This window comes from Miniopterus schreibersii (assembly GCF_964146895.1).
Source record: "Miniopterus schreibersii genome assembly, chromosome: 18".
Classification (NCBI taxonomy): domain Eukaryota; kingdom Metazoa; phylum Chordata; class Mammalia; order Chiroptera; family Miniopteridae; genus Miniopterus; species Miniopterus schreibersii.
The window spans coordinates 26,629,762-26,644,455 of NC_138121.1; the positions used below are offsets into that span (position 1 = coordinate 26,629,762).

The 14,694-nt window shown below is 43.8% G+C and overlaps 2 protein-coding genes across 7 annotated transcripts in view; one reads left to right on the forward strand and one right to left on the reverse strand.

Annotated features, from left to right (window-relative positions):
* Positions 1-4,425, forward strand: part of GSE1 (Gse1 coiled-coil protein) — a 401,187-nt gene extending 396,762 nt beyond the window's left edge. For all 6 annotated transcript variants that reach the window (XM_081117611.1, XM_081117612.1, XM_081117613.1 and 3 more), the window contains one exon: positions 445-4,425. In XM_081117611.1, the coding sequence (XP_080973737.1) occupies positions 445-579 (135 nt within the window). In that variant the 3' untranslated portion in view covers positions 580-4,425. The remainder of the gene's footprint in view (positions 1-444) is intronic.
* Positions 628-14,206, reverse strand: GINS2 (GINS complex subunit 2). Its single transcript, XM_081117617.1, has 5 exons — positions 13,994-14,206; positions 13,419-13,533; positions 9,580-9,679; positions 6,626-6,752; positions 628-6,393 (listed from the first exon to the last, which is right to left on the reverse strand). The coding sequence occupies exons 1-5, from the start codon at positions 14,081-14,083 to the stop codon at positions 6,268-6,270; spliced, it is 558 nt and encodes a 185-aa protein (XP_080973743.1). The 5' UTR covers positions 14,084-14,206; the 3' UTR covers positions 628-6,267.
* Between the last annotated feature and the right edge of the window lie 488 nt (positions 14,207-14,694).

Consider the following 14,694-nt stretch of genomic DNA (forward strand, 5'->3'; position numbering starts at 1 on the left):
AGGAAGATGATTTTACTGAAGGACTCAAGTTATTGAGGAAAACAAATCACCTCTTTCCCCTTTGCAGCCTGGTTCAACAGGTCTTCCAACTATGACATGTGACAAACCCCGAGGACTTCCTCCCAGTGAGGGGTATGGGGCTTATGCAGATCAGGTCTGCATATCTTAGCCAGTCCTAAAGGAGCAAAGGTTTTATAGTATCAGGGCTTACTTTTTAAAATCTCAAGGTCAAGCTGAAAGAATAGTGGATGCTGGTTCCATGAGAGCAGGTATGAGAATCCAAGACTTTGGAACAACCAGTTCAGTCGGCCCCCAGAGCCCACTCTCAGAACACTGAACTGGGAGGAGGATATTGTGGTTTGCTTTTCCAAGTGGCCTCCAGCACATTTCTGCATCACATACAGTTCTGTGAAACCAGTTTAATGTGAATTTCTCTATCTGCAGGAATTGAGGAGCCAGAAACAGAAGATTGTCTCAGAAAGGGAGCGACTCCAGGCGGAACTGGATCACTTACGGAAGTGCCTTGCGTTGCCTGCAATGCATTGGCCTAGGGGTTACTTTAAGGGATATCCTAGGTGACGGTTTCCCTTGCACTAGGCCGAACCTATAGTATAGAAATATTATCTATTTTATTACCTTGAATATTTAATATTTTTCACTGGGAGGTTTGAAGCTTAAAAAAAAAAAAAAAAAAATGTGCCATGCATGAAGCAAAGGATTCCAGGCTCCAGAAAAAGAACGAACTCACCTTGACTTCAATGCAATTGAATCACCTTTGTAATTCAGCGAGCAACCAATGTAGGACGACGCCCATATATTTTTTTAAAAGGCGGTTTTATTCTTTCTTTCCCCATGTCACCATTTTTAAATCTGAAAATGAAGGCTTCATTACCAACACTAAAACTTTATCATTTGTAGCCCCTGGGTGCATAAGATTGGATCAAACCGCTTGTGTTCTATTTCTTGTGTTGCCATATTCCTATGCCTGAAGGACCCAAGTTTGCTTTTGCTGCAGCATGGGGTCGGTCTCCTTCCCCCCAGGATGGAGACCTGCTTCAGCTGAATGAAGGTGGGGTGCATTTTAAGTGAAGGGCTTATTTGTTTCAGTTGCTTTTCTGCAAAATTTTCTTCAAAGCAACAGGTCCTAGGAGCACACAAAGTAACAGTACTAAAGCCTCACCCATGTGCTTTTCCCTGGAAAAGCTCTTACCTAAAGGTAAAGCAAATCGACAAACTGAAGGTACCTTTTTTATTACTCCGTGGGGGAAATGTACAGAGCTCTATGTATACATATATTCACACCCACCAAATTGTTGCTGCAGTGGGGGGTGTTTTCATACAAACAAATTTTGAGAGAAAAGTCAAAGGTGCTTCAGCCTTGTACTGTGTATATATATTAAAAAACAAAGTTTTGTATGTTTTTATTACTTTAATTATTGTTATAAAAAGCCTGCCATTTTTAATATGTGGTTTTGGGGGATTTTTGTTTGTTTGTTTGTTTTCCTGTTTGGGGGTTTTGTTTTTTTGTTTCTGTTTTTTGTTTTCCTGGGCAAAAAAAAAAAACTTGCTTTTAGTGTTTGTACTGCTGCTGGTCAGGACATTAAATATTGAAGTGTTTTTAAAAATTAAAGAAGAAGAAAAGTAAAAGAGCTTACCACTGGCGCCTATGCGATCACTTCATTTTTGAGTTGCACCAGAAAATGTAGAAAGCCATGTGTTACTTCTTACCTCCTCCTCTGCCCCCTCCCCTCAGCTCTGGACAGCAAAGAGCAGTTATACCTAGTTGCTATTAGTGAGGAGGGGCTAGTCCATGGTGAACAAGACGCATACTGAGTGTGCACCTATGTGTGCACCTATGTGTGCACATACAGACATGGGGCTTTTGTACAAGAACCTTTCAGGAAGTGAGCAGTTTCTATGATAGAATTCTAAGGTGTCTTACAGCAGTCTGAGAACAGGTGCAAAGTAGAAGCATTAGAGGCTTTATTTAGATGCAAAGCTTTGTAAAAGCCTAAAAGTAGGATAAACAATGTCTGAGCTGAACTTCTCCTCCTTTTGAACTGACTGTGACAAGCACAGGAGCAGCTAGAAACTGGGATAAGCAGATCAATACAAAGCAATGGGGAAAATTTTCCTTCTTGTCCCAGTTACTGCTCATTCAGGCAGGGTTTAATCTAGATCAAGAAAGTATCTCTTGCCTGAATGGGCTTGAACCAGAGGCCAAAGCAGCCAGTGTGGTTGGTCTGCCAGGGGAGGCGGGAATGGGAGGAGGCCTGAGCGTGATCACACCCCTTCACCCAGGGGAAGGGCTGGCTGACCTTCATGAAGGCTACTCACCGATCAGTGGCCGCACCCTCAGCCCCAGACCTTAGCTGTGCAGAACAGCTTGCTGGCAGATGGCATTGTGTCGCTTTATCTGTTCCCACACAGTTTGCTTTGTATGTCTGCCAAGAATCTTCCAGTTATTAGCAAACTCAGACAAAAAGTGCCGCCAGTATTATCAGCAGTCAACAAGCGCCTTCCTCTCCACAGAAATGATTTGATGAGAACCAAGGGCTGTTCTGTGGCCGCCTCCCCTGCAGACACCGAGAGCAACATGTTCCACAGGTGGGGACAGGTGTGCAGAGGGCGCTCTATTGCCAACAACCAGGGCAAAATATCACTCAGTTTCTCTATTTAAAATCTGCTTGCTGTTTCTGGTCTGAAAGCTTAAGAGCTACATCTTAGTACTTCACTCCCAGTCCTTCATCACAGAAAATTTCTGAGTACATTTGCTGATCAGCTTTGGTAACGGCCTTGGCTAAAGTAAAAGAAAAATGTAGATCTAGTAACTTGATGGGAAAGATAAGCACAGCCCCATCCCTCTGCCAGCCGAGGGGAGCTCCCTTGGTTGGGTTTGTTTAGTTGTTAGGGGAGGATGTCCTGGCACACAGGACAAGGGAATGCGCCATTCCAGGGGAGGTCTCGCCCCAGGGGTGGGAGATGTGTCACTGAGCTAGTAATAACTGCTTTTTCTCCTTCCCATTGAAAATGCCACTTATACCCTGCACTTGAGCTTCTCTGTCACTCTGCCACACCAAACTCTCATCTCTGGAGATCTCTGAATATTCTTGGGCTCAAGAAGTAATATGACAATCAGAGAATATAAATATAAACCAGTAAAGGCAGCATAATAAACTATGAAAAAGGTAAGAAAGTGTCTTTTGAAAACAAGTGCACCACTAAGACATAGTACCCAATAATTAGTTTTAAAATCTAAAAACTTATTTTCATCTCATAAGTTTCTTTTCAGTTTGGGCTTAAAAATGGACAAATGTGCGCTCTCTGAAGCTTTTTGTTCACCTTATTTCATGTTGAGTTTAAAAGAAAAATTTCAGAAGTACACCAAATTTGCTCTAGAATTGATTTTGCAACCTCTGTGTCAGTATTTTCGTGAAGAGCTCAGTCCTTCACAACCTCATGTGCCTCCTACAGCACCAGGAGGAGACGGCTGCCATCTGTCCTCTGAAAGGGATTTCACTAAACTTGTCAGGGACACCTTCCAAAGCTGAATCCTGTGGCTCCATATTTAATCAGATACTTAGAAACAAACCAGAGCTTTCCTCAAAACTTGGTTTTCTATTTCATATAATCAGAGCCAAACTGACATGAAAAGAATTTCGTGATATAATCAATTGTCTAAGATAAACGACCAAGATAGGATTTTGAACAGTTTAGTCTATATATTCTAAAGGAAATAAAACACTAAATTGGCATTAACATTCTAATAGATCATAGCCTTAAGAAAATTCAAAGAATATTCAAAGGAGCCCACACTTCAGCAGTGAAGAATTACAACACAGGAAATCTTTAATTTGTACATGGAACCATATTCTCTAAACGCTGCCAAATCTCAAATACTAAGTCAAGATCCTCCCTTCCCTCTGAGCCATGTATTTATTTTAAAGTGTAGAAAATTCCAAGGATCCACCACAAGATGGAGATGGTCAGCACAAGCCGATTCTGTTACTCTTAAATAAGTGTATATTAGCCACTTAGCAGCAATCCCTATACTCTTTCAAGTAACCAAGCTATTGACTTTCTTACTACTTGCAGTAGCCTGTCCCCAACTTTTGATCCAGCACTTAACTTAAACTCCTTAACTCTGCTTGACCTGAGGAAGACCATGCTAATTGGTTGTGTTACTTTGTATGTACCCTGTGCTTAATTGCTAGAACAGTAAAACCAGTACATGGGAGGGAGGAGGAACAGTGCCTCGGTCACTCTGGGGGCAGTTTAGATGCTGTGAAATTAAACCTGTTCTAAGTGTACTTGTTTGAATTAATTGTATTGTAATATTATTTGTTGAATGTAGTAATTAGGTATTTATGAATATATTGCTGTAATTTCTGACAACATCCAAAAAAATAAAATCTTCCTAAATCATGTTAAGTGAAAAATCTTTTTTATGTTACAATAAAACAAGGCCAAATTTAAAACAAAACAAAAAACACACTCAACAATGATACGGCTTTTAAGTAAAATATGAAGACAGATTCAACTGTACCTCAGTCAGTTTTTAAGAGAAAGGTATTAAGGGGTGATCTGAGATACACAGGATTCCTGAACCTCCACAATAACATGGTTTCATTCAAGAAGATTCATTCCCCCGACTGACTAAATCTGAAGGACTCTAAGTAAAAGGGAGAAAAGGCAAGTCCTGTCATATGAAAGCAACCTTCTAAACAGTCACCTTAATTGGCAGAGCCAAGGTCTTCTGTGTCCTAATCCCTCTGTGTCTGGCCCTTCAGTGTTCAACCAACCATCAGCTGCTTGTTGGAGGGACATCTAGATGGGTAACAATTTGGAATGGAGAGATAGTGCTCGAGTAACTTGAAGTAAGTTTGGACTTTGAACACTGAAGGGCAAATACCAGATCTTCTCCAGGCTCAGTAGATTATGCATGTATACTTCAAAAAGCCTTTAAGATACCATGCTACCACTTTTGACCAACAATGTTAGTCAAAAACCAGCTGGCTACAGAAACTGCCACTCGTATGACTAGACCAGCGATTTTCAACTAGTGTGCTGCAAAGATTGCTTAAACGTGCAATACCTGGCTATTTAGTCAGGGGCACTATCATTTTCCCTTACATTGTCAAACAAAAATGACAACAGCCAACACAATAGCTGTCCAGTGTGAATGTATCAAAATTATACTTTTGTCAGATTGGCAAAAAAAATATTTTTTGGTGTGCTGTAGAATTTAGTAATTAGTTTATGTGTGCCATGAAATGAAAAAGGTTGAAAATCACTGCTCTAGACAATCTTTTTTTCCCCTTTCAAGGTAATATAATTTCTATGAGGAATTTAGCAATTCCCAAATGCTGTAACTGAAATTTTTTTCTTACAGAACAAAAGAATTTAACCCTTATTTGAGCCACTGTCACCTATGACAGTCTTTTCCTAAAATGCATCAAGAGCAGCGTTATAGGTTCGGTTTTTCATTGTCTTCAGCTTCACTCCAGCACTCAATAACATGGAATTAGTTGTTCCCTGACTTTGCCCTTGATAAGCAAAAGCAATCCTTTAAACCTTAACCAGAAGTAGCAAAGAGAACAAGAGACAACCAGAGTGTTTGAAATTTACAGCCTCTACACACCTCAGTTTGGTCTCTCAGATCATTTTAGCCACATGGCTTGCTGCTTCTGCTTAGTAGTAAAGCAGGAAAAAATAAACCCAACTGATTGGATTGATTCCATCTTTATTATGTATCAGAACTTAGATGATCAACACCAGTCAGCATCACAAGCCACTCATCTGCCATCCTTACTCTGTGTGAGCAACCTCTAGATTCTAAGTTTAACCCAAGAGATCCATATCAAAAAAATTAAAAAGCCCTAGGGCCACATCGCCACTTGTATGTCTAGCTTTTCAAAGCAACATGTAACATCACCGAACACATCCCCACATCACAGTTCTGTGCAGGAGACCTGAGACTCTGCTAGGGAGAACATCTTGCTTGCCAAAGCCTTTTCTTTCCTCCATAAAGGAATAGTTGGCTTCTAGAGACAGATGTGGAATTAAAGAATATATTGAGAACTAAGTGCAACCTGTTGCTTTCCAAAAATGTTATGAATCCATTCCTTGCTTCATTACACATTTTTCTTATATTCAAATTAGAATTCCAGAACTAGGAGTACCTCTATCATGTCCTGAGCACTCACACACCACTCGGCAAGCCGCCTGCCAGCAGACACAAGGCCTTTACAAATCAAAGGTCATTCTCTAGAAGTCCTGAGACTGGACGCTTTCAGAAGGTTGCAGGTTTGTGCGGAGTTTGTACATGTGGTTGAGAGCTTGTGTGAGGAATGCCCCACTGGTGTTGATCTCCATCAAGGTCAAATTATCCAGCTAAAACACAAGAGAAAACAGACGGTTGGTTGAGGAGTTTCTGAGTTTGAGGAAAAGGTAAAATCTACTGAACAAAAATAAGAAACCAATAATTTTTAAAAGCACAGCCAGTAATTCCTGCTTGTGATAGCCTAAGCAGGCAGAATGCTGTAGGAAATCCCCCAGCAGCACTGGGCTTTCCTGGGCCCCAAGGGGAGGCAGCCGCCAGAGAGGCAGCCAGCAGTACCCCTACCTTCGCATGTGCCTCCTGCTGCCTCACGAAGCTGTCAGCAGACACCCGGAGTTTGGCTATGCGAGTGTCCCACACATCCTTGATCAGGGTGCGGATCTCATCTGCTTTCGGGATGTTGTCTGAAGCACTAAAGGAAGCAAAGGTGAAATACATTATCTAAAGAAGAACTCGGTAAACTAAAGTAATATCCAACTAGAAGTGGCTTTAAAATAAAGGTTGCTTGGATTCAGGCAAAATACACAAGCTGTTCTGACTCAATATTTGTTTTGCCTTGCATTCAATTTTAAAATGTAAGGATTTCTAGCGGTTAAGTTTCGTGGCAAGAAAATTCAGCCATGATTCACACAGATATTTATGCTCATGTTACCTGTCCCCTAGCAGGCAGCGGTACAAGGGCTTCTGTTCCCTACAATAATTAAGTATTGGAGAATAAGCTCTAAGTTGGACATCCTGTGTCTCAGGATAACTGCATGTTCTGCGCTATAGAATTTCCATCTAGAATGAATTTGTTTAAAGGCTGCCTCAGGGATCATGACTTTTATTGCTCGTACCCCATCGGCTATTCAAGGGCTTACAACCCACCAGGGAAAGACAACAGCTCTGTGCCAGGCATTGTGCTCAGCACCATACAGCATTTCTAGCTTCACAAAAGCCCTGAAGGGTAGATATTGGTCTACTATATAGAGAGAACAAAAATACATTTACAAAAATCACAGAAAAAATTGCACATTAGCATAATCTGAACACACTTATACATAGTATATTCTGGGTAAAAGTTTGAACTGGAGTCAGTGAGAGGTGGTCACAGTCTTCCTGTGGGAAATTTTTTCAACTAATCTTTGAAGGAAAAGACAAACTAGAAGATAAAAGCAGAAGCCAATATCATTCATCACCAGGTATTCTAGGATAAGCTGGAAATGATATCTCTTCACATGCTAAAATTAGCTCGTGATTAGATGGAGAATCAGTGGTATAAAATTTATGTAGTGGGTTTTACTTAAAGCCCAAACATCTGGATCCTTTGCTCTGAACAGCAGGTTAAAGAACAAAGGACCTCAGCTCCTTGTTAACTGAACTGCAGAACAAAGGTACAATTAGGTCCCTTAGTCAAATGAATTCTGAAGAATTCTAAGATGAGTTTCAATAGGAACTGCATACATAATATACTGAACTTCAAAAATGAAAGATGAACAGGCCCCTCACCTCTGCTTCCAGATTCTCCTCTCTGAGTCACTCTCCCCACTGCCACAGCAGGCTTTCTCAGATCCATAAGTGGCACACTTCTTCCCGAACACCCTCCCAGGGCCCTCCACAGACAGAAGAAAAGCCTCAGCTCTCCATATGCCCCAACAGCTCTGCTTCCCAAACACACCATGTCCTTTCACATCTCTGCCTTCTTTTCCAGTATATTTTCCCTCATCTACCCAGCCTAAGACTACCCTTTCCTGGCAGCACCAACATACTATTAGAAGCATTTATCACACTGCAGTCTAACTACTGGGTAATAGGGTCACATCTCTCCCTCACTAAACCAGGAACTCAAGCCTATAATCATATCTAGTGGAACACTTAGTAAGCTGTGAACTAAAGCCTCATAATAACTGAAGGACAAGTCTGTGTTATGTACCTCGAATTTTCATATGCATCCAGAAATGCCATTTAGTGGGCCCTTGGTCCTTGCTCTAGAGCAGGCAATAGAGAGCTCTCCAAGTTTTATTCTAGTTCTGCTCCTGAATCCATTAATTAAAAGGTGTCAAAAGCTTGACACTTTACAAACCACATTCTAAGTTTGTCCTAAGCAAAATTATCCACACTTTTCTGCCCCCTCTACTGATTTTTCTTTCTTCTTTCTTTCTTTTTCTTTCTTTCTTTCTTTTCATTCATTCATTCATTCATTCATTCATTCATTCATTCATTCATTCATTCAACAAACATGTGAGCACCAGGCACTGTGCTAGTACACACAAGACAGTCCCTGCCCATTAGAACTGGGGGTGGAAGGAAGAGCATAGCCAGACAAGTGATTAGAAAATTTTAACTGAAAAATGCTATGGAGGTGTACAAAGATGCCAAGAGGACAGGTAGGACAGGAAGGGAGTACCTGTTAGGCTAAACCAAAGAAGGGAGCAGGGAATAGATGGACTTACCGGCAGAGGGTACAGTATATGCAAAGCCCTGAGGTGAAGACCTTGGTAGGTATAAAGAAGTAAAAGAAGGCAATGTGAGCCAGAAACTTAGAGAATCGGAGGGAAGAACTGTAAGAGAGTTATGAAAGAAGGAAGAAGGAAACCAGCCTACGCAGTGCTTTAAATACTGTGATCAGGACTTTAGACTAAACCCTGGAAAGGTTCCAAGGAATATGGGAATCACATGGCAGCTTTATCTTTAAAGGACCACTCTGTTTGCAGTGTGGAAAGTGAATTAGAAGCTGATGGGGAGCAACAACTAGAAGTAGGGAAACAATTTACTACAGCACATTTCTGCCACTAGCTGGCTTTTCTTATAGCTCAGGGTCACAGGCAAATATGAGTTCTCTGCCCTTTCATGTGACAGATGTGTAAGAACTCAAATGCACATAACGAAAGAATAAAAGGGTAAAGCTTTATTAATAAAACATATTTATCGTTAAGAAAAAGGCTATTGCTGAAAATCATGATGGAGGCTCATATTGGGTTCAAATGTCAAGTGATAATTAGGAGGCAGAATGAAAAGAACCAAGGGATTTACTGGGAGAGGGAAGGGTGGAGAAAAAGAAAAATGAGAGAGGGAGAGAGACTCCAGGCAGTGAGCATGTGCACACAGATGACTCCCAGATTACTCATCCGAGGAAGCGGTGGCCAGGGATACCACTTACTTGGTAATGAGTGTGGAACAAGAAAGGAAGGGCAGGGATTAAGGGATAAGAACCACAAGTTCAATCTTACATTAGGGCTCTAAGATGTGAGATTACTTACTGATTTAACAGGAGTTTGGTCAGTTCCATATAGTAAGGGCTAGGCATAGGGGTAAAAGTTTCTTCCATTCGTTCATGATCCCTAATCTTCTCCAACTTTTCTGAAATTTAGAAATGAATACATTTTACCATCATCACAACCACAATTTTTTAAAAAATCTTCCAAATTTACCAACTGCCTATATTACCTATTCAATCAACTAGCAAATATATTTTTAAAAGCTTTTGGAATATCATTTGTATCACTAATTTGATTCAGGGCCTAGTTCCTGGAAAACATCCGAGAAGGTATAAATTATTGTTATTGTTGCTTTGCCTGCAAAATATATTAGTAAAAAGAATGTCAATCAGAAGTTCTTCTCTTAGTGAAAAAACAAAGTATTCTACTTTTGATGCAAAAAGTGATGAAAGTAACCAGTGACTAGAGAAATTTATTTATACTAAACCTTGTTCATAAGAGCAAGTCTACAACTACAGCTACTCCAGTTAGGGGTGAGATGATAATAATAGGAGGTTGGAAGCCCAGCATTAGAATCAAACAGCCGAGTCCAATTCCATCCAGCTCTTGCACTCCTCTCCACATCCCACAACTGCCTTCCCCCTTTCCCTGACTTAATAGCCTGAAAAAACCTCCAGTCCTAAATCTAGCTAAGTTCACTGTGGCTTAGGGACACACACAGACACAACCATGCTGTAGGGTCTCACTTTAAAGGACTGACCACCCATCTCCAGGGGGCCCTTGGCTCTATCCTGCAATCCTATGAAACTTCCCTGATCCATTCACCCTCTTCATGCCTTCTCTCATCTCACTGCCCCAGCTCTCAGCCACTGCCTTGTGGAGTGCCTGCATGCTCCCACCACCACATCTTCCTAACCTCCCTGCATCTATCGCCATACACAAAGGCCAGCCTTCCAGGTATACACTGGACCCTCTCTCACCTGCACAGAAATCACTCCAGCAACTGTCTCTCTCTCTTGAATGATCATTTCCCCTCAATATATGACCATTCCATCAAACACCCTACAACATCTTCCACCTTAAAAAGAAAACCTGCCCTGGCTGGTGTGGCTCAGTTGGTTGAATGTCATCTCATGCACCAAGTGAATCAAATCAATCACTGGTTTGATTCCTGGTTGGAGCACATGCTCCGGTTGTGGGCTCGATCCCCAGTAGGGGGCATGAAGGAGGCAGCTGATGGATTTTTTTTTCTCTCTCTCTCCCTCTCCCTGAAATCAATAAAAACATATTTAAAAAAAGAAAGAAAAGAAAGCCCTTTCCTGACTCCAAATCTTACTCCAGCTACCAATCCATTTCTCATGCCCTTTACAACAAAACTTCAAGAGTTGTCTGACATTGGCATTAACTTCCCCTCAACCACTCAGAGGGGTGTCTACACCGCCCCTCCACCAACTCAGTTCACCAAGGCCCACATCCTCCACTAGGCCAAACCCTGTGGCTACTTCTCAGTCTCCACATCTGACAAGGGTCAATCCTCTCCCTTGGGGTGGATTTATCATTTAGCTTCTGGTACACCAGAGTTCTCATCTCACCAATTCCTCCTGACCTTCCTGACCCCTCAACACTGTGGTGCAGGGCTCAGTTCCCTGACCCTCTCCACCACCTAACCCCATATCCCACATGATCTCTTCCTGCCTCATTTAAATACCATCTATGTGCTCATAATGACATCTAAATTCACATCCCCAGATCAGCCCTTTCCCTGAATTCCTGACTCAAATACTCCACTGCCCATATTATTTCCATGTGAATTTCTATAAGGCACCTCCAGTGTAAAATGTTCAAACCCCCACTCCTGGTGTCCACTTTAGCCTACACACTGCTCCTGCAGTCTTCCCCATCTAAGGAAACAGCAACTCCATCTCCTTCTGCAGCTCAAGCCAACAACCCTGGTGCTAATCTTTAATTAACTCTGCTCTCTCATACCCCTCAGCCAGTCCTTCAGCAAATCCTGCTGATTCTTCCTTCAAACTATCCCTGAACTCCAACCACCACTGCCTATTTCAATCAGCTGCTCAAGCTCCTCTCAGCTCTTGCCTGGGTAACTCTCTCCTGCTCTCTCCCAACACATATCTTCTCTGCACAGCATACTCACTCTTTTCTTTTTTAAAATCTAAATCAGAATATGAAACACCTCTGTTCAAACCCTGCAACGAATCAAAAAGATTGCCATCCAATGTTGGCCAGGATATGGAACACTGGAAACTCTTGAACAATTCTGGGGGGGGGTTACAATAATGGCTCAACCACTGTGGTGGACTGGTTGGCAGTTTCTTACAAAGTTAAGCACAGTCTGCCCTAAGACTGCAATCCTACCCCTCTAGAAATAAAAACATATCCACAATAAGACATGGGCAAGGCTGTTCAAAGCAGCCATATTCACAACAACCAAAAATGGGAAATAACCCAACTGTCCACCAACAAAAGAATGGGTGAACAAATTGTGGCATACTTATACACTACAACTACTCAGCAAAAAAAGAATGTAATGAGACATGCAACAACAGCAGTGACTCTCTAAAACATTATATTGAAAAAGAAGCCAGAGGTCAAAATTGACATACTAGATGATACCATTTATATGAAGTTCAAGAACAGGAAGAACCAATGTGGTGGCAGAATCCGAAAGCAGTTGGTTCTTGGGCAGTGTCTACTGACTGACTAGTGAGTAGACACTACAGCCCAGGACTATGAAGGAGCTGGGGTTTAGATGGGCCAAAACTGCCAGAGCTGATCTTAAATGAGGAGCCTTGAAGGGAAGCAGCCCTAACAGGTCTGGTGGGACTAAAAAAACCCTTCAAAGCAGAAGGAATTGGAGTTTCCCATTATGTTTCAGGGCCACTCACTCCTTTAGGACAGGGAGTAAGGAGGAAATGCCCAAGCAGTCTATTTCTTAAACTACATTTGAGAGTGCCTGGCCGAAAGTGACCTTGCTTCTAGGAGGCAGGTATCCCCAAGTGATTCCCAATGGGGAGGGGACAATCAAAATCCTTGAGCTTTCCAAATTCTACATGCATGACTATTCTATTATTACCACCACCACCACCACCACCACCACGACGAAGATTCTTTGCTATAATGAGACACTCATATCTTTGATAGGGACAAGACTGCAAAGGATAAAGTCAGGGTAAAGTCTGTGTCTTTGATGCATTATTTTTTGCTTTTTTCTAACAGCTTTATTGAGGCATAATTAACATACTACACAATTTACCCATTTAAAGTAAACAATTCCACTGTTTTTAGTATATTCACAGAGTTGGACAATATCTTCTTTACCCCAAAAAGGACCCTCCACAATCCCTCTATCACCCCCAAAACCTCCATCCCTAGGCAAGGACTAATTTACTTTGTCTCTGCGGATTTGCCTGTTCTGGAAAGTTCATATAAATGGAATAAAACAAATATGGTGTTTGTGGGTGTGTTTTTTCAGTTAGCATAAGGTTTTCAAGGTTCATCCACATTGTAGCATTCCTTTACATGGCCAAATAATATTCCCTTGTATGGATGACACATTATTTTCATGCATTCTCTATAATGTAAGATAACTCTGCTCCTCACCATGTTCATCTATATACTTATGTTTTTAAATTAAAACAAATGCTTCTTTAAGGTCTTATAATACTTTAAATTTTAAAGCCAGGTGAAGCAGCTTTAAAAACAAAACCTGAGCTAAAGGTGATATACGCACCACCCCAAACTGACCCCTGGTAATAGGCATCAGCTGACGCTAAGGAGTGAACCTGGAACCATTAGTTTCAGCTGATCAGCGGATCCTGGAGTCGACCGCGGAACCCTGGCCCCTTCGCCCACGTCCTTACCCACATCCATCCACTCCGGAGGAAGCAACCGACACTTCTGTCTTTGTTTCAGGTTAATCGCCAGCCACAGAGGCACTTGCACTGGTAAGCCAGGGTTAAAGGGCCCCAGGTCCCCCTGCCGGAGGAAAAACAAACCCCCGGTAAGACAAGACGGAGCGGAAGGCATTACTGGACCTCGCAGCTGTCAAGTAACAGAACGGGCCCCGTGTCCATAGCAGTCCAAAGACAAATACAAGCCCCGCTGGTCACGGCGGCGCGGAGGCAGCCCACGCCCGCCCTCGCGCGTGGGGCTGGCCGCACCCGCAGCCCACCTGAGCCCGGTTTCCCGAGGCGCTGCGGGAGGCCGCCCGAGAACACCTGCGAAGCGCTCGGGGGCTCGCTCCAGGGGTCCCCCCGCCCGCCTCGGCCGGCTCCAGACCTCACCCCAACCCCGTCCACGCAGCCCCCGCGGGCTGGGCACACCGAGTCCGCCGCCTGCCTTCCCGTCCGAGACGGGGGAACAGAGCAGGGCGAGTCGGCGTCCGCAGAAGCCCCGGCGGCCGGGCCTCTCCCAGACGCGTTCCACCGGCCCTTACCCCGATGAGGTAGATCTTGTCCAGACTGAAGTTCGGGATAATGGTCACCAGCTCCTTCTCCGCCAGAAACTCCACCTCGGCCGCGTCCATTGCGGTGCAAGCGGCGGGTCAGGGACTCGTCGTAGCCTCCGGCCCCTCTGCGCCCGGACCCGCGGCGTCCCTAAGGAGGTGCAGCTGCAGCCGCTTTCGCGCCACCGTGCAGAGCCCGCCCCCAGGCCGGAAGAACCCTTGGCCGGCCTATAGCAACGCGACGCTCTCCGCGCGGCGGCGGGAGGCGGGGAGCGCGGCTGCTACGAGCCCGCGGATTGGCGAGCTTGAACGAGGTTTAGCGCCTACTCCCTTCTGCAGGCCACGCCCTCTCCCGTGCCCGGGCTGCGGCCCCGCCCCCTCGTGGACAGGCCCGGGCTCCGCCTACTCCCTTCTGCAGGCCACGCCCCCTCCCGTGTCCCGAGCCCCCTTCCCACCCGGTGTTCGCTGCGCGCCTTCCCGTATCTGGCGCCAGGCTTCCGAGTCCCTTTACCTGCTCCGCGCACCTACCCGCCAACACCCTGAATCAACAGCACCCCTTATTCCTGGGGCCAGGAGTCAGTGCATTTATTGGGTCACAGCATTACCTGAAACAGCCCGACCCCCTGAGAGCGAGGGAAGGCATTTCCCTTCATGTCACAATCTTCTGCCCTCTGTATACATTGGTTAAAAAT